This window comes from Chelonia mydas, chromosome 25 (genome assembly GCF_015237465.2).
Source record: "Chelonia mydas isolate rCheMyd1 chromosome 25, rCheMyd1.pri.v2, whole genome shotgun sequence".
In the NCBI taxonomy this organism is placed as follows: Eukaryota; Metazoa; Chordata; order Testudines; family Cheloniidae; genus Chelonia; species Chelonia mydas.
The window spans coordinates 11,316,187-11,333,674 of NC_057858.1; the positions used below are offsets into that span (position 1 = coordinate 11,316,187).

A 17,488-nucleotide genomic window follows, 5' to 3' on the forward strand; every position below is an offset into this window, starting at 1 on the left:
TGGGCAGGAGGGACTGTAGGGTAAGTGCCACCCAAGGGGCAAAGGAGGGTTTGTCTTCCTTCCCTGCCCTCCCGCCGCTGGGCAGTTAGCACCTCACACTTTCTCGGGTGCTTTCAGGCAGAGGAGTCGATGGCCACATACCGGACCTGCATCGCAGATGCCAACACAAAGAAGCAGGAGCTGGAGGACACCAAGGTGAACGTCCTGCGGCAGATCCACGAGGTGATCAAGCAGAGCGACCAGGTCATCAAATCGGTGAGTAGGGCTCGCTGGCTTGAGGCAGCCGCCTGAGGGATAGGACCGTACTCAGCCTCTTCTGCACACACTGCTGTGAGGAGCCCAGATCTCGCTGTGTTATGCCAAAAGCACCTACGCTCCCACTTGGGCTGGCTGCTCCTCTCTCTGTGGAAGAGAGGGTGAGGAGGAGCAGACCGGAGATAAAGTTCTTTCCAATACCGCTGCCAAGACTTAAAGCTAGAGGTAACCCAGGGAGCTCTGCCTAACACAGTGTCCCGGCTGCATGTCTTACACGGAGCTCTGACTCTCTGGCACTAGCATGCAGAGTCTCAAAGGGCTGCTTCCGCACACACCACGTGTACAGTCGCACATACCCCTGCACCCCTCTCTGAGTCTCTCTCTCTATTTCAGGCCACAATCTCCTTCTACCAGATCATGCACATACAGACAGCGCCCCAGCCCGTCCACTTCCAGACCTTGTGCGAGAGCAGCAAGCTGTACGACCCCGGGCAGCAGTACGCCTCCCACGTCAAGCAGATGGAGCGGGGAGACGAACCCGAGACCCAGTATGACTTTGAACCCTACGTGTCGCAGAACGCCTGGTAGGGAGGGCCCCCTTTCACAATAATCTTCTCTGCTGCCTGTGACCCTCCCTCTTGGAGAGGGGCTATGAGCTACTCTCAATGCCAGTGCTCCTGCATCATGCCGTACAGCGCTTCCTGCTGGGAGAGACTAGCCTGGGAAAATCTGGGAGTCCCCCACGCAGCTAGCACTCCTGCCCTGCTTCCTTTAGCATCGCCTGCTGGGACAGGCTAGAGAGGATTGCAGAGCTCCCAATAGCCAGCGCTTCCCTGCTCCCCCCAGCAGCGTCACCTGCTGGAGTGTCCCACCCCCTCCCCAAAGGTGCGGTGCGGGCTGGCAAGGAAGGTGCTGACTGGTGAGGAAGGCTGTTGGAGACGTAGGATACCAGGGTGGTGTGGTCCCAGAGTGGGTGACTGCAGCAGCAGGCGAGTTGTCGCTGAACATCCCCTTCCTCTCCACCCAATCGAATGATCCCTTTCACCTTCCTTCTGGCCATCAGGTCCCCCTGCATCCGGCCACGGAAAGGCAGCTTTAATGCCAGTGACTTCAGTTGTGCCGACGGGGCTGCACCCTCCAAGGACGGAGGCGTCTCGGAGGGAGGGGCAGCGGCGAGGGAGCAGCAAAGTGGGACCGTGAACGTGGAACGGAGAGGTGAGCTCCTGGAGAGCAGTGCCTGGGGGTGCAGGTCAGACACCGTGTCCTCTGATGAAGAGCTGCCTCCCCCCCACACTTTATTCTCTAGCAATACGGTCTGGGGCAGAGTGAGTTCTTCCGTCTGCAGAGAACAATTCCTCTGCGAGAGCCCATCCGTGTGTGGGGCAGAGGAATGGAATCAGGGATCCAAAGTGAACATCATTTGCTAAGCAGACCCTGGGTCCATCCAGCCTGGTATCCCTCCAGCTACCCCTCCCAAACAGACCCCTGGTCCACCGACTCTAGGGTCTCCATCAGCCCCTGCCAACCATCTAGTCCCATATCCTGTCTCCAACTGCAGCCCATGCCGGATGCATTAGAGAAAAGGCTCTGGATGCACATGATTCTTTCGATACTATTAGGTGGCAATTGTTCTTCCTGACCCCAACCACTCATAAACTGGTGCCCTGAAGCACCGAGAGCACTCGTGCTTGTATCTTTGCCAGCATACTCGGCTAAGTCCTTTAAGGTTTAAGAATTGTATTAAGATGATGTTAAAATAAAAAGAAAATGGTACAGAGTTTAAGCGTAGAAGTTTCTGGTTATCAGGGAATAACGTACAGATTATCAAGGGGTGCAAAGTTTGGTTTAGGATTGGATGGCGTAAAGAATACATATACTAAATACAATGGCAGCTACAGCTTCTTATCAGGCCGGGGAGATCAAAGCCATTGAGGGTGTTTAACAAAGAGACCTTTGCTGTCCTTCAGATCCCTCCTCAGTATAATTTTCCCTCCCTTTCCTACTATAGGGCCCTGTAAACGGTGCGCTACTGCCCCACAGTGCTGCCTAGTAGTCAGGTGCTTGTTTCTGGCTCTCCCCTCCTGCCCTGGGGGGAGCGGGGGCTGGGCCTTTGAATAATCAGGGTCCCTCCAGTAGGCCTCTCGGAGTCGCTGTCTGCTAGATACGGGTAGGAGAGCCCGGGCTCATCCTTTCCACCGATCTCCAGTCCAGGGCCCAAAGATGGGTGGCTACACTCAGCCTTCCCTGGACCTCTTCCTACCCCGGCCCCTGCTGACTACACCAGCAGTCAGAGTCTCTGTCCTGTACCCCCAGTCACTGCTCTCTGTCGCAGGTTCTCCTCTGGTCGGCTTAATGAGGCCTCCAGAAAGGTGCCCCGGGGCAATACTTCAACTCTTAGAGCCGCCATCTGCCCCACTCCATTGCTGGCCCCCTTCAGAGCTGCTCTTCTCCCCTTTTGAAGCCCTGCCCTGCACGGGTGGCGTGCCTGGCTGGGGCAGCCTGGGCCCAGAGCAACGCCTTAACTCCTTGCTCTCCAGTGTGGGGTTTGCTAACCCCATCCCAGGCCCAATCCTGCTAGGTGCTGAGTGCTCTCAATTGCCATAATGCTGATGGAAGATGAAGGGGCTCATTATTCTCTAATTTCCCACCCAGATGAGCCTCCTCTCAGAGTCCGTCCATGCTGCTGCTGCTTCTAATGCCCATTGCTTGGAAGTGGGTCCACTGCAGATTCCCCTCTCCCTGCACCCTGGTGCTGAGACTGCCCTCTTGCCCTCTGCAACACTCACCCCTGGTCCTAACGCGCCTGCAAGCAAGAAACGGAGCACGGGCAGTTGGATTTTCTGCAGCCTGAGAGCCCACCAGTGTCAAAGCTGTTCTAAATTAAACTATGTTGCTCACATGGACCCAGCAAGCAGCAGCTCACGTGTCAAGTGGTTCTTTCTGCAGGTGGGAGAGGACACCAGGTCCATAAGTCTTGGCCAACGTCCATCATTGAAACAGAGGGCAGCCTGGATTCAGCCTCAGGTAGAGTAACCTGGCCCATGGGAAGCAGTGTAATACAGGGCTGGCTGCTTCTTTCTCCTGTGCTACTCCAGTCTACATCTCCTAATGGGACCAGTCTGTGGGCAGGGCATGAGAGCTAAGATGAGATTTGTGTCTTAATTTTTCTAGTTTAAAATAAGTCTATATACTGCAGATTACTACTCTGGTCCCAGCCTCTGACGGCAGATGGCTCAGTAGAATGACAGGAGAACTGGAATGTCACCGCTACGTCAGTTCCTCCCAGCAGGAGGCGCCGTATGGGACAGGCTGGGAATGCTAGCTCTGGGGAAAATTCACAGCTACTCTGGAGCCATCGTCCCCTAGTAGGCGCAGGACTTGGCTGTGGGCCACACACATATTCATAAGAGAAACTGTTTAGCCTCTAATCGTGCTCCGTATTGTGGGTTGTGTTTTGGTAGGTACATTTAGCCAGAAGTTCCAGCGGATGTCTTCCAATGGCACCATGTCCTCTAATGAAGAGCTGGATGAGAAGGATGAGAATGCGGCCTCGTTTGAACAGAGTACGTGATGGGGGAAGGGTTCCACCATGCCTGTGGCTCAGTACCCAGGCACCTTGACAACATTAAGCAGATAGTGACTTACCTTGACTAAAAGATTGACCGAGGACAAGATTAAGATGGTGTTTGCTTCAATGGGCCAAATCCATCCCTGGGGTAACTCTGCTGAATTCAGCAAAGTTATCTGGGAATGAATTGTTCAGATGTCGGAACTGCCATAGTCTGAATGCTACTGACCGAGGCAAAAACGAGGGGCCAGGTTCTAATCCCAGTGACACTGGAGCAATTATGGAATAACTGGAGTCCAGGGAGTGCCATTAGTCTAACTGACAGCAGATTGGGGCTGACATTGTCCCACGAGAAACTGTAAACCTTGATATTCCCCAAAAAATGAGATTAAGAGCTGAATTTTACTACATATCCCCAGTATGTGGAAATCTCTCCACCACTGCCATGGATTTCTTAGCACTTTAACTAACGTTCTGAAGGTGACTAGAAGAGTTCCATTTGGCAGGGGGGAAATCAACTATTACTGACTATTGAGCCAGTCAGGTCACTGAGATTTGCATATGCAATCTGATTGGTTAACTTAATACTAGACCTGTCACTACTGTTGACCTTGGAAGGAAAACAACGGAAATACATTGATTTGTCACATGACTACTTTCAGCCAATCACTGAGCTAGGATTTCCTTGTATGTAACAATCGAAGTCACTTGGACTCTTCGTACATTTGCTCGAGTCTTCCAGTTGATAGGGAAACAAGTTGGCTGGGAGCTGGTGACTAAGTGCTTGCTGCCATGGTGCTTTCAGAACTGTGATCTGGGCTGTGTCTGACCCAGGCTTGCTGCACGTTTTCCAGACTCTCTAACTCGGCGTTGGGGGCTTTGGATCTCTATGGCTGGTTATCTCACACAAAAACAGGAAAAGGAAGAAAGGTTCCCCAAAAATGTCAGCTCCAAGCAAGTTATTTGAGGATTGAATTCAGCTTGGCAGGGGAAGGGGCTGCTGGTGGAAAGTCTCCCATGGCCCCCGCATTATGTGCTTTCGTATTACCTTCTGGAGACTTTGGCCAAGCTTCCCTGGAGATTAGCTCGCAATCTGTGCTGCTGGGCGTTAAATCAATCAGCTAGAAACCAAACTGGCGGTGTTTTCTTCTCATCTCCGGAAATAGGAGAGCACAGAAGAGATGGGTGAGGACTGCCTAGACAGCGCATGGTGAAACCACAGTTCTCCATATGTCTCCAGGGCCATGAAATCCCTATGGATGATCATGGGCTTAGAAAGAAGGTGGGAACAGGTTTATTTGACCCAGGTTACTTAGAGGAGCTGACTCTAAAGCTTGGGCTGTAGGGTATCTGAGACATGACTGGAGTATGGACATGGCCAGTTGATTGACTGGTCTGTTGGAAGTGCTCCTGGGCTCCGATATCCCCTGTGCCAGCTCCTCTGAGTCACATGGATTTTGGATGGATTTATTCTTGGTTTGCCTCCAGGCATCAATGGGATAGCCCCTGAAATGACGGCTCCGACGGGCCCATTCCGAAACGTGGGTTTATCCAAGGCTGCCCAGACCCATCGGCTGAGAAAACTTCGCACCCCTTCGAAATGCCGGGAATGCAACAGCTACGTTTACTTCCAGGGAGCGGAGTGCGAGGAGGTAGGGAGAGACGGGAAGCAGGCCTGGGGGAAGGGAGGGGTAGATGAAGTAGAAGCCTGGAGAGGTACCCAGCTGCACTGATGTGAACTGGGAACCAAGTGAGCTCAGCTGAACCTGCAAGTGTTTTGGGTGACAGCATCTAACTTCTCACATATCTTCGTTCCACGAGAGTCTCAGCTGCTGGACTGTCTTTCTGCAGCTTCATATAAGGGTGGGAGCAAATATGCATCTGCAATGTAAGTCCTGTTATGTATAGGCACCAACTTCTCCTGGGGCCGGTGGGTGCTTGACCCCCCCCCCACCGCTTCCTGTCCCTGCCCTGCCCCCCATTCCAACCCCTTCCCCAAAGTCTCCACCCCAACTCTTCCCCTATCGGACTCCTTCCCCAAATCCCTGCCCCGGCCCCACCTCCTCCCCTGAGCGTTCCAACTTCCCGCTCCTCCCGCCTCCCTCCCACAGCTTGTTACGCTGCGAAACAGCTGTTTTGTGGCGGGAAGCACTGGGAGGAGAAGCGGGGATGTGGCGCGCTCAGGGGAGGAGGCGGAGGTGAGCTGGGACGGGGAGCTTGGCTGCCGGTGGGTGCAGAGCACCCACCAGTTTTTCCCAAGGGTGCTCCAGCCCCGGAGCACCCACAGAGTCGGTGCCTATGCTGTTATGCTGAGACACACTGGTGGATCACACACCTCTTTGAGATTGGATGTGAACACACTCTTCAATTAACATAACTGGCAGGAGGAGTTAATCAGCAGTGTCCTCCCTTCTCCCCATCCCTCAGACAAAAGGGGGTTGTGAACCCACCGGAGAGCTTGGACTGAGTGGGCAGAGAGATTTAGCTGAGTGTTTGTGTTTGGTGCGTGTGCTTGCGGGGGGGAAGGCAGGACACACAAAACAGGGAGAGAGGCAGAGGCAACCAGCAAGAAAGCCATGCAGTAGCCTGGGAGCACAAAGTGACCATGGGAAAAGCTAGAGCTGGGGCTTTTGGGTCTGGTGTTGGCCAAAGAGACTTGGGGCTGCAAGCTGAGAATCTGTCCTTCTGTTCACGGTGCCGCCTGCACTCGGAGAAGCAGGACTTTGCACACTCCTTGTCACTAAACAAGATGGCATCACAGAAATACAAGACTCCATCAGTTTCTGCTTCCAACTGGAACACCCCCAGGGCCCTGACGTTTGACGAGCCACTCAGGTCAAAAAGGGGGCACAATCCCTTAAATCTCTGACCCCGCTGTACTGATGTACAAGACGCCTTAACTGCAGGTGCAAGATGAACCTGCAAAAACGGAGGCCCAGGGACAGCCCAGCTGGAAATCTCTCTCTCAGCGTGTTCCACAGGGCAGCTGCTTCCTTGGCCCGCTGCTCGGTGGGCTGGGGAAGTCCCTGCCTATCTCCTCTCCCTTTGCGTTTGGAAGAGATCGTTTTCTTTGTTTTTTGGGACATGTTCAGGCTACGGAATGGCTTCGGGTCCATCCCAATAGACAGGCAATCTCCCACCCACCCGGCTGTTGGAGCGCTGCTCCTCTCAGCACAGCTCTTACGCACTTCTTCTGGCATGCAGTGCATCTGCTCTGACTGGCGCTCTGATGTCTCCCAGGCAGGAGACATGGTACAATACGGTAGCTGCCTCTGTGAGTTGAAACTTTATTCACCATAGAGCTCTCTCTCTCTCTCTCTCTCCCACCAACCATCTTCCTGTCGGTTCCAGTGCTATTTAGCCTGCCACAAAAAATGTCTGGAGACCCTGGCCATCCAGTGCGGCCACAAGAAACTCCAAGGGAAGCTGCAGCTCTTTGGCCAGGATTTCACACAGACGTCCCAGAACAGCTCGGACGGCATCCCCTTCATTATCAAGAAGTGCATCTGTGAGATCGAGAAGCGGGCTCTGAAAACCAAGGTGAGGCACCCTCTTTCTGACCTCCGGCCCAATCGTGTCGGGCTCCCTGCGGTGGCTGACTGCCCTTGTAACCCGGACAAGGAATGGCTGGTTTGCTCATGAGCTCCAGCTCCTTTCCCAGAGCCTGTATCCCGCCGTGAAAACGTCAGACTGCTTCTAGAGAGGTCTAGAGAGCTGGGAGCCAGGAACTAGAGTCAGTAGTAGAGCCAAGATTATCTGTAACCTTGGGTAAGACATCTCCTGGTTCACAGATGGGGAAACTGAGGCATCAAATAGCAGCACTTGGGTTTAAAGGCTGTTATATAACTAACTACGAATAACATAAGATCAGTCATACTGAGTCACACCAATGGTCCACCTAGCCGAGTGTCCTGTCTTCTGACAGTGGCCAATGCCAGGTGCTTTAGAGGGAATGAGCAAAACAGGCAATCATTGAATGATCCATCTCCTGTCGTCCACTCCCAGCTTCTGGCAGTCAGAGGCTAGGGCCACCCAGAGCGTGGCAGCAGCATCCCTGTCCATCTTGGCTAATAGCTATTGATGGGCCTATCCTCCATGAACTTACCTAATTCTTTTTTGAACCCCATTATACTTTTGGCCTTCACAACATCCCCTGGCAATGAGTTCCACAGGTTGCCTGTGCGTTGGGTGACGAAGTACTTCCTTTTGTTTGTTTTAAACCTGCTGTCTATTAATTTCATTGGGTGACCCTTGGTTCATGTATTATACAAAGGGGTAAATAATACTTCCTTATTCACTTTCTCCAAACCATTCACGATTTTACAGACCTCTATCCTACCCCCCACCCCAAGTCATCTCCTTTCCAAGATGAACAGTCCCAGTCTTTTGATTTGTTGTTTCTAACCACAGAACCAGGCATGGGGTGATAAGCCCACTGTGCTGGGTTAGCTAGTGGTGAAACACCCCTCCTGGTCTCCTTTGAACCTCATGTCCCCCTTTGCAGGGCATCTATCGAGTCAACGGCGTGAAGACACGCGTGGAGAAGCTTTGCCAGGCATTTGAGAATGGGAAGGAGCTGGTGGAGCTGTCCCAAGCCTCCCCTCACGATATCAGCAACGTCCTGAAGCTCTACCTGCGACAGGTAACAAGTTCCTGACCCTCCAGGATTCTCTCTGCACTGCATGAGGTGGAGAATCGCCAAAGGAAATCTTTTCGGGGATCATACCCAGCCCCACTGGGTCACCTCTGGCAGGAGGAGTTCAGCCACAAACTAGAGTTAAACTCTGTATGCTGGCTGGTCCATGCCAATGGTAGAGACCTAAGGTATTGAAATCATATATCCAAATTCAAAGCAGGCCAGTAGGAACCTAAAGCAGCATTGCCAACTTTTGGGATTTTATCCTGCTCTTTGGTGTTTTTTTCTTAAAGTCCCAACTCCTGAAAGAAAGGACTTCCCCCAAAATCTCATCTAAAGCAAAAGCAAGTTTGTCGCCCTTTGTGAACTCAATGACTCTGAAACCAACAGGCAAGTACAACTCCCCCAAATCTATTAGTTGCTAAACAAACAAAACACTCCTGCTTTATTTTGGGGGCGAGATGACTCATGATTTTTGAATGCTTGACAACACTGCTGAAGATGGTCCATCGAGCGGTTCTTTGGCAGCCTGCATGCAATGAGATCATTTCTTGGTCGACAGGTGCCCACACTGCAAAACTACCGTGGCAGTTGCCAGTCCACCAATTCACCCCTTCAGGGGCACACCACAGAGACAGATTTCACCCATGCCTAGAGTCAGAGATAAGGCATGCGGTTGTGGATGTATGGGCAAGGGGCACAATAGGGGGGATTCTTGCCTGGCCACTGCTCATGCTGGGCCTGGTCCAGGGGTAGTTTGCAAGCTTCATTCTGTGAACCCAGCATTAGACAGACAGACACAGACACACACACACACACACACCCCCCGCAAGGCCAGTTCTGGTGCAGCGGCTGTTGTTCATGCCTTGGCGTTCAAGGTGGTTGGTACCGACGACTCTCCCAGTTCTCCTTTGGCCAAGGCCCCAGCATGTGAAACTAGCCCATTAAAACGGGCGGCCCACATCCTCAAACAACAGACGCTGCAAGGCAGAAGGGGAAGCAGCTTGTCTCTTTCGCTTTAGACTGTGGGTTTGGTAACCTCGCACCTGTTAACTCCTTAGGGGCAGGGGTTTATGGACAGACCCTCCCCTAGTCTCCAAGCGGGCAGGGCCTCTTTGAAGGCAGTGGCACTATGCTGAATTACAGTGGCTGAGGACATGACCTGGCGCCTGTTTGGAAAGGCAGGACAGCCAAGCAGGGGAAAGAGAGAAGCCGATCAACGTTAGACTCTGTTTTCAAGTCCCTAGTTAGAGCAGCCTGAAAACCAAGCCAAAGCAACAGGAAGTCTTCATGATTCATGAGACAGGAAGTCTCCATGTCATCACTCAGACATGCCAGAGGGAGCGGCTCAGTGGTTGGTGCTTAAAGGTTTGAAGCATCAAGGTTCCCTGGAAACAGACTTTTGAATGCCAACAGCACTGACGCCGCCCTCTGGCCTCCACGGTGGCTAAACTGAGCTCCGTGCAGTTTGCAAACCAAGTTCGTGTTTGCTTCCCAGGGCCATTAGCGAGCCCCCAAAAACATCCTTGGCCAAAGTCTCCCCTCAGCATTGTGCAGCAGGTTGCCTGCTTAACCCCAGAGGTGGCTGCATGGCTGTGGTGCTCGGGACCTGTAGTGCATTGGGAGGGAAGGAGCTCGGTAAATCCAAAGTTCTGGGATAAACGAGTGTGTAATTTACAGGAATAAATAGCAAGATGGGGCTGAATTTACGTGGCACGGGGGTGAAGCCGGGTCTCTGATGACTGAATGCCTAGCAAGCAGGGGCGGCTGAGAGAGAGAGGCCCTTTCCTTCCCTCACTGCATTGTGGGTAGCTCAGGAGCGTTTGGGAGGTTTCCTTGCCATAGAAGTTTGCTGAAGAAAGGACGAGAGTTTTCTCAGCACAGTGAGCTAGGACAGGGAGCAGATTCAGGAAGGAGAGGACCGCCCTAGAGCCTAGGGGCATCTCCTGTTATCTGAAATTGCTTTACAGCCTTGGCCCTGGTGAGCGCTGAGTCTGTGCATTTGCCTTCACGGACTCATCTCCCCCGTCTGTTCTTTCTTGAAGCTGCCAGAACCCATCATGCCCTTCCGGCTGTACAATGAACTCATGGGCCTGGCCAAGGAAAGCCTGCAAGGTGGGGGCGAGACCAAGACCAAGGCTGGGAAGGGAGGTCCCGAGCTGGTGGACAAGGGAGCTGAGACGGACAAGATGGTGGTGACATTGGTGACAAAGTTGAAGGAGCTGCTGAAGGAGCTTCCACGGGAGAACTTGGCCACGCTGCAGTACATCGTGCAGCACCTGAGAAGGTGAGGAGGGGTGAGGAGAGCTGCAAGAGGGGGTTGTTAGTGATGTTGCAACACCCGCCACCCCCCCATCCTTGAAATGGGAGGGTGGGGGTTCAGGCAGCCTCCCTCCCAAAAATGGAAGTTAGGTCTGAGGGCAGCGGAGTCCTCTCCAGAACTAGCAGGGTGGGTGGGTGGGGGTCCTCTCCTCCCATTCAGATGCTGTCACTCCCCCCGGAGAAGTGGGATACCTGGACCACAGGCAGAGCAGCCCCTGTGCAGTACGAATTCCATCTGTCCCTTTCTCTCTCCTCCCCCTCCACTCCGGTCCCCCTTCCCATCCTGTTCTCCCATGAACACGTCTTTTTCTGCTCCCTGGCTCCTTCAGGATTGTGGAAGTAGAACAGGATAACAAAATGACCTCGAGCAACCTGGGCATTGTCTTCGGGCCAACGCTGATGCGCCCCCGGCCCACCGAGGCCACCATCTCCCTGTCCTCGCTGGTCGATTACCCCCACCAGGCTCGCATCATTGAGGCCCTCATCATCTTCTACTCAACCATTTTCGAGAACAAGGTGGCTCAGCTACTGACCAGCTCTGACAAACACACAGAGGATGCCGAAGAGGGGACCAGGCACTCTAGCCAGGTGGGAGTCCCTCCGAGTCGTGTTACAAGTCCTAGAATTGGGGTGGGGGAGCACTTATCTAACGAGACCTTCTATTTCTGCTTGCACTACTGGGCCTTTTGGTGCCAGCAAGAGGAACGAGGGTGAGCAGGAGAGGAGGGTGTGGCATGAACGGGCTTTAAAAGGAAGGGAGAAGCAGCCAGCGCCCCACAGAGGAAGCGGAGCCGTCTCTCTGACCTAGGGCAGGCCCCCATCAGAAGAAGGGAACAAAGGGAGCTGAGTTGACCAGGCCCTGCATGCTGCAAGGAAGGAAAGAAGCCTCCTACCTATCTAGCATCAAACAACTTTTCAAAAGTGTCATTCGTGCCAAGCCAGAGAGCAGAATTTCAGCCAGGATTCAGCCAGCTACCTTCTTTGGGGATAGATTCTCAGATAGCCCTCGTGTCAGGATACGCTGCTGTATTGCGTTTACCAGAAGCTTGGTAGTTGTTACTATTGGTATGACCGTAGTATTTGGAGGAGGGCCCCCGCAAGGATCAAGGCCCCATGGCTGTACAAACATACAGCAGACAAGACAGAAAAGGAGGGGGAGGAAGGATGGATTATCACCCCCATTTTAAAATACTGGCTACTGAGACAGACTGACCCAGTTATGCTTTTGTTCCTCTGAATGGAGGTTCATGACCCATTTCCCTTATAGCCAAGAGCAAGGTAAGGGAGTGTTGTGATCTGGCTTTAAAGGGCCTTAATTTAGATTGAGAACAGCAGAGCATTGCAATGGCCCCTTCCCGCACCCCATTTGTTCACCTTGCTCCTCTTCCACCTTCCCTCCCAGGACAACAAACCCCTGGTTCCACACAGCAACATCCCGTACCTTGAGGTGCCCTTGGAGAAGGGGGATTCAGAGAACAACGCCGATCCGTTCAGAGGTGAGTGACAGCCACAGGCAGGCCCTGCCCTCCCCCCGATGTTCCAATTCTTCTGAACGATGCAAAGGTAGCTCCAGAGAGTTGTTCACCTCCAAGCTACTAGCTCCAAACTGGCCCCAGGTTGAGAATGACCAGAAGTTACCACCAGTGAATTTCATGATCCTAGTGGGCACGTGTCCAAGTTGCTATTGAGGCTGGCTGAGCCCCATGGGTCATTCTCATCAGGGAGGCCAAGGACTCAATGGACAAAGGATGACAGAGCTTCACCCCTAAGAGGTGGCCTTTGGCTATCAGGGAACACTGGCAGGGATCATGCTGCATCTGGCCAGTGGAAGGAGCCCGTGAGGCCCCAGTCTTGTTGATCAGCATCTCTCATGGGCAGGGCCTGTGCTGTGAAGTTGCCCGGTGTAGACGTACAAGTCGTTGGTCTCAGCTCAGCCCTCCCATCCATTCTTACTTCAGAGCAATCGCCGCTCTGCTCCCATTTCCATCGCAGCTGAATGGATGCAGATCTTGCTGCTGTAGAGAAAATTGCCACTGGGACCCTCTGCGGCCAACAGGGGGCTGATCTCTCTAAGGGCAGAAAAACCGCCCAGCCCGGCAGTGCCCATTTTGCAGGGGAAAGGGGGGAGCAGTAGAGACCCAGAGCCACTGGTGGCAGTACCAGGGGTAACATAAAAACCTTCCCCATCCTGGCACGTGGCTCTGGTGTCCCAGGGTCTTGCTAGTAGGGCCGGAGGGTTATAGAAAGCCATGCGTGTCCCGCAGAATCTGGCGACCGCTCGATAGATTCCGACTCGGAGCTGGAAGAGGGGGCGGAACTGCCGGCTGCAGAGGAGGGAGCCCCGAGGCAGCGGCTGGTGAAGCAAGGAAGCGAGACAAGCACGGACGAGGCTCAATTCTGCGACGACGTGAGCGAGGGGCAGCTGAGCACGACCGGCAGCGTGGGCCAGTCGGACGCGGAGTGCACCTCTTCCCTGCAGCGCAACCCGGCAGGGGAGGAAGAGCAGAGCGACCCGGAAGAGGAATCCGTCTCGGAGACAGAGGGCAAGGCAGGCCAGCAAGAGACACCTCTTTCTGACTGTAACACAAACCAGTCCAATAACACGCTGCTGTCCGAGCGCTGCCGGGGGCACCGGCTGCTGCCCGCCGTTCGGCTACGGGACGGCACGATAGTGGTGAGGTCAGCCAGCGAATGGCAGCCCAGGTTTGTCTAGGCCACCATGCAAAGGCTATGCAATGGACAACGGGGCAGGGGGGCTGGCCAGAGGGGCTACCCGCATGCAGCTACGCGAAGGGCGATGCTGTGCATATTCAGGGAAGGGAGGAGTCAGGCGCAGCCAAGCCTCAGGGAGCTCACAAGGGTTTCGTATGCTAGCTGCAGACAGTAGTCACCTTTATCTAGTGACTGGAGCTTCCATACAAACCCCCTCCGCATGGACGTTCCAATCAGCCAGACGACGAGTTGTCCTTGCAGTACCACAGCTTCAGCTAGACAGTAACTATAGCCATAAAGCATATTCCTTTGAGAGGAGTCGTCCAACGAGGGTGGATTTGACCTCGTCCTGGTGGATTGGGAAGGGATCCAGACCCTGGCTGTATCTATGCCATGCTGCTGCAGAGGGTTTAAACTCACCTTTATTTAAATAGCTCGTCAAGAACAGAGATGCAGCTACTGAAGCGTCTAATCCGCTGCAGCGATTACTGAAAACTCCAGCTTCCAGGACTAGGAAGGGACACGAGAGTGCTTTGCGTTTAACTAACCTGTTTTAAGAACGCGCCACCTTCTTTCCCCTCAAGTCTAAGCATCCCAGGTGGCAGAATAAATCTCTTATGTTTGTACGGAGTAGATCCCAGAACGCTTTGTACCATGGAGATGCACAGGCTCTGTGGTGGCAGATAGGATGCCACACAGAGCAGTGGGAGTGGCATCATGGACAGCTTTTGGGCAATTGCCTACCACAACCTCGCATAGGTGTCACCCAAGCACAGACAGCCGGTCGGTAGAGGGGGGATAAAGCTTCTAGAGGCAGGTTTGAGAGTAGCCAGGTTTGGCAGGAAGGTGGAAGTCACTGCTGTCCTCCTGTATAACTTGGGTGGGGTGGAGTGGGGAACTTCACGTATTGAGACTGTGTATTGCTGTGTGATGCTCACAAAGGGCACAAACACTTATGGCTGACTGGCCCAGGCATGCCAACTGCAGCTACAAGTCAACTGCAAGAACCCGGGGCACTCCTGTGAAACATGGGACTTAACTAGTGACCTGCCTTTCCACACCCAGCTTATTTATGGTCTTTCTTCCGCTCGGCAAGATCATAGATGACACTGCGTGAGAGCGGCTGGCTGTTCTCGACTCACTGCTGTGAATTAGCGTGGAGGGTGCCACGGGGCAGGCAGGTTTTCCCAGCTGTAATTCCTTTGGATCCTGGGCTCTCTTTAGTCCTTCCTGCAGTTTCTTCTACAGGCAGCCAGTACCCTAACCTGAGCTGTTTTTAAAGGAGCTTGAACTGTAATTTCAACAAAGAAGGGGTGCACAGTGCTCACAGGAATGGAAATCCATGATGCAGACACAGCCACTCCAACTGTGCCTCTTGCTGAGAGCCGGATGACTTGCCCTCTCTGCCCCAATCCACAGGACAAGCTGCCTTCAGTGGGACAGGAGTTGCCTGAATTGAGCTACTGGACATTCCAGTGTCGGGGGCTCTTTAGCTGACCTGTCAACATGTGCCCAAGGACACAGCTGGCAAAGGAGCTTAAGGGAATAAACAGAACCAGGCATGATGACTTTAAAGAAACACAGGAGCTCACATCACTGCAGTAGCAGAAGAGACTGAATTTGCAAATAGATTTTAAAACAAAATAGCTGAAAATCACTTCCTCTTATTTCCCACCCCAGCCTGTCCTCAGGCTTCCATGTTCCTCTTGCAACGGTTGAGAGTGTTGCTAAACCCCGTAAGTGAGCAGGGAGAAAGCTGAACAAACACCACCAGCTCCCCAGCCAAGTTTCACTCACCTGTGCTGGTGTGATCACATGAAGCAGTCAGGTTACAGTCTCCAGCCCACCGCATGCACATTACTCCCCAACTCTGAGCACCTGCTGGCTGGTGTGGTCAATCGCTACTTTTGCTAGCCCACAAACTGTCATTTTAAGGGTACAGTCTAGTGAGCTGAGCTCAGAAACTCTTATTTGAACACCGTACCTCTCCACCCTTGAATAAGTCACCTATCTCTCTGTAGAGCAGGTGTACAAGTTAGCTACCTCCCAGGCCTGTTGTGAGGGTTATTAATTTCAGCTGAAAACAAAGCCTGCCTCCAGGATTCAGCTTTCTGCATTTTGTATTCAGTCAAAGCATGATGCCTGCCATCCCCCCATGGTATACACATAAAGCTCCCACTGTCACTTGTGCATAAGGGGGCATGGACATCAATCACACGGACAAATTCTACGATTGCTTCCCCGGACTCATGCTCCTATCCAACACTGTCTGTCACCTCGTAGCTTAATTTAACAAGGACGGGCTGTTTCTCCTCACCCAAGAGATCCACCGAGGATAGGCGACATTCCGAGGCGATCCAAAAAAAAAAAAAAAAACCACAGCAGGAGCGAAAGCTGCTTTCTATGACTTACACACAGACACTCTTCCTCAGCAACTTACGGAGTCATGTGGCTGGGACAAAAACATCTGCCCCTGTTCAGAGAACAGGCTTCACCACTAGAGGTCACTAGGCCCAGCTCACAGATTAAGCAGACAACCTGCCGCAGCTAGAGAGAACCGTGGCACTCTAAACCTGTTCGGGGTCTAGTACTGTCTCATGCCCAGATCCTCACAGGGGTTTAGGCTCCTGACTTCCACTGATTTCTATGTGAGGAGCCTAAAATACCCCTGGGGCTGTCCCTGCTCGGGAGAAGCCACCAAATCAAGCCACCCTTGGGCATAGCTACTGCTGTACTGAATGGATGGCTACGTCCCAGGTTTGGGATGGTAATTACATACTGCTGCATTATGAAGGGAGGAATAAAGATTCTGTTGTTCAGCCAAATGTTATAGACGCCAGAGCTAAGAGGATCAATCATCTTTGAAGCAAGTGGAAAGAACTCAGGAATGCGAGATGCCTGGAACTCTCCAAGCCCCAGTTAAAATAATGGCAGAAGTTTCTTGGTGAAGAAATACAGCTGCTTGTAGAGGTGGAGGTAACCTATCTAAAGTAGACCACAAACTGGTTTGTTTGTAACTGAGCTGGAAGACTGCAAGACTCCTCACTGCATTGTCCTTCAATACAACGGTTACATTTTACTGCAGCTTGTTTCCATCTTAGGAGAAGGAATCAGAACTGCTTCACTACAGTCCTGTCCTACTGCTAACCCTGGGCAATATGGCGAGTGGGTGTGCCTGGACAGCTGAGTGGGTGCACAAGAGGGAATGGAGTTTCGGTGTTACAAGTGCTGTGTTTGTGCTTAGCATGGTACCATGCAGCCTGTGTTTGTATATTGTTCAGCTGCCAGAGATGGAGCATGTTTATATGAACACAAGTCACAGCCTTGCTGTGCACAGAAGTCTTATGTCGTTTGTGCTCTATGCAAATCCACATGCTTCAAAGAAATAAAAATGTGTTCAGATGAGCGTTTCCACGAGTCAGAGCAATGTGTTCAAACCTCCCTTTATCAGCTCTGCTGTGCCAAATAGCTAAGGAGAGAAGACTGAGCTGCCATCTTCATGACCAGTCTCAGCTGCACGGTGGCATCTCAGTTCCTGTGCACTACAATGAATATTTACACACAGGAGCAGCAATACGAGGCAGTGCAATCTAGTGCCTAGCATAAGCCTGGGAGTCAAGACTCCTGAGTTTTATGCCCAATTCTGACACCAACCTGCTGTGTGACCTTGAGCAAGTCACTTCTGTGCCTCAGTTTCTCCAGCTGTAAGAGGTATGCCGCACTGGGGGTAGGAAGAGGCTTATCAGTTGGGAGAGAAATACTTTGAATGGGAAAGGCTTTAGAGAAGGGTTAAAACAGGATTTGAAACAGCTAGAGCAGAGGTTCTCAGACTGTGGTCCCTGGACCACCAGCAGTCCACGAGCTCATTCAGGTGGTCCGTGGACATTCCCTCTAAGGTGGCTGCACTCAATAGAATGAAGGGCCACCCACCTAATTAGCACAGCTCCACTACCTAGGTGCCTGGACCTTGGAGAAGACGCATATGTAAGGTGAGG

At 52.7% G+C, this 17,488-nt stretch overlaps 1 protein-coding gene across 2 annotated transcripts in view; it reads left to right on the top strand.

The window, feature by feature from the left end:
- ARHGAP45 (Rho GTPase activating protein 45) overlaps positions 1-16,903 on the top strand; it is a 44,510-nt gene extending 27,607 nt beyond the window's left edge. For both annotated transcript variants that reach the window (XM_037885627.2, XM_037885626.2), the window contains exons 12-23: positions 118-255; positions 649-839; positions 1,319-1,470; positions 3,202-3,279; positions 3,717-3,818; positions 5,312-5,475; positions 7,175-7,363; positions 8,328-8,465; positions 10,505-10,746; positions 11,111-11,369; positions 12,184-12,277; positions 13,046-16,903. In XM_037885627.2, coding sequence (XP_037741555.1) covers positions 118-255; positions 649-839; positions 1,319-1,470; positions 3,202-3,279; positions 3,717-3,818; positions 5,312-5,475; positions 7,175-7,363; positions 8,328-8,465; positions 10,505-10,746; positions 11,111-11,369; positions 12,184-12,277; positions 13,046-13,494 — 2,196 coding nt within the window. In that variant the 3' untranslated portion in view covers positions 13,495-16,903. The remainder of the gene's footprint in view (positions 1-117; positions 256-648; positions 840-1,318; positions 1,471-3,201; positions 3,280-3,716; positions 3,819-5,311; positions 5,476-7,174; positions 7,364-8,327; positions 8,466-10,504; positions 10,747-11,110; positions 11,370-12,183; positions 12,278-13,045) is intronic.
- The last annotated feature ends 585 nt before the right edge of the window (positions 16,904-17,488 follow it).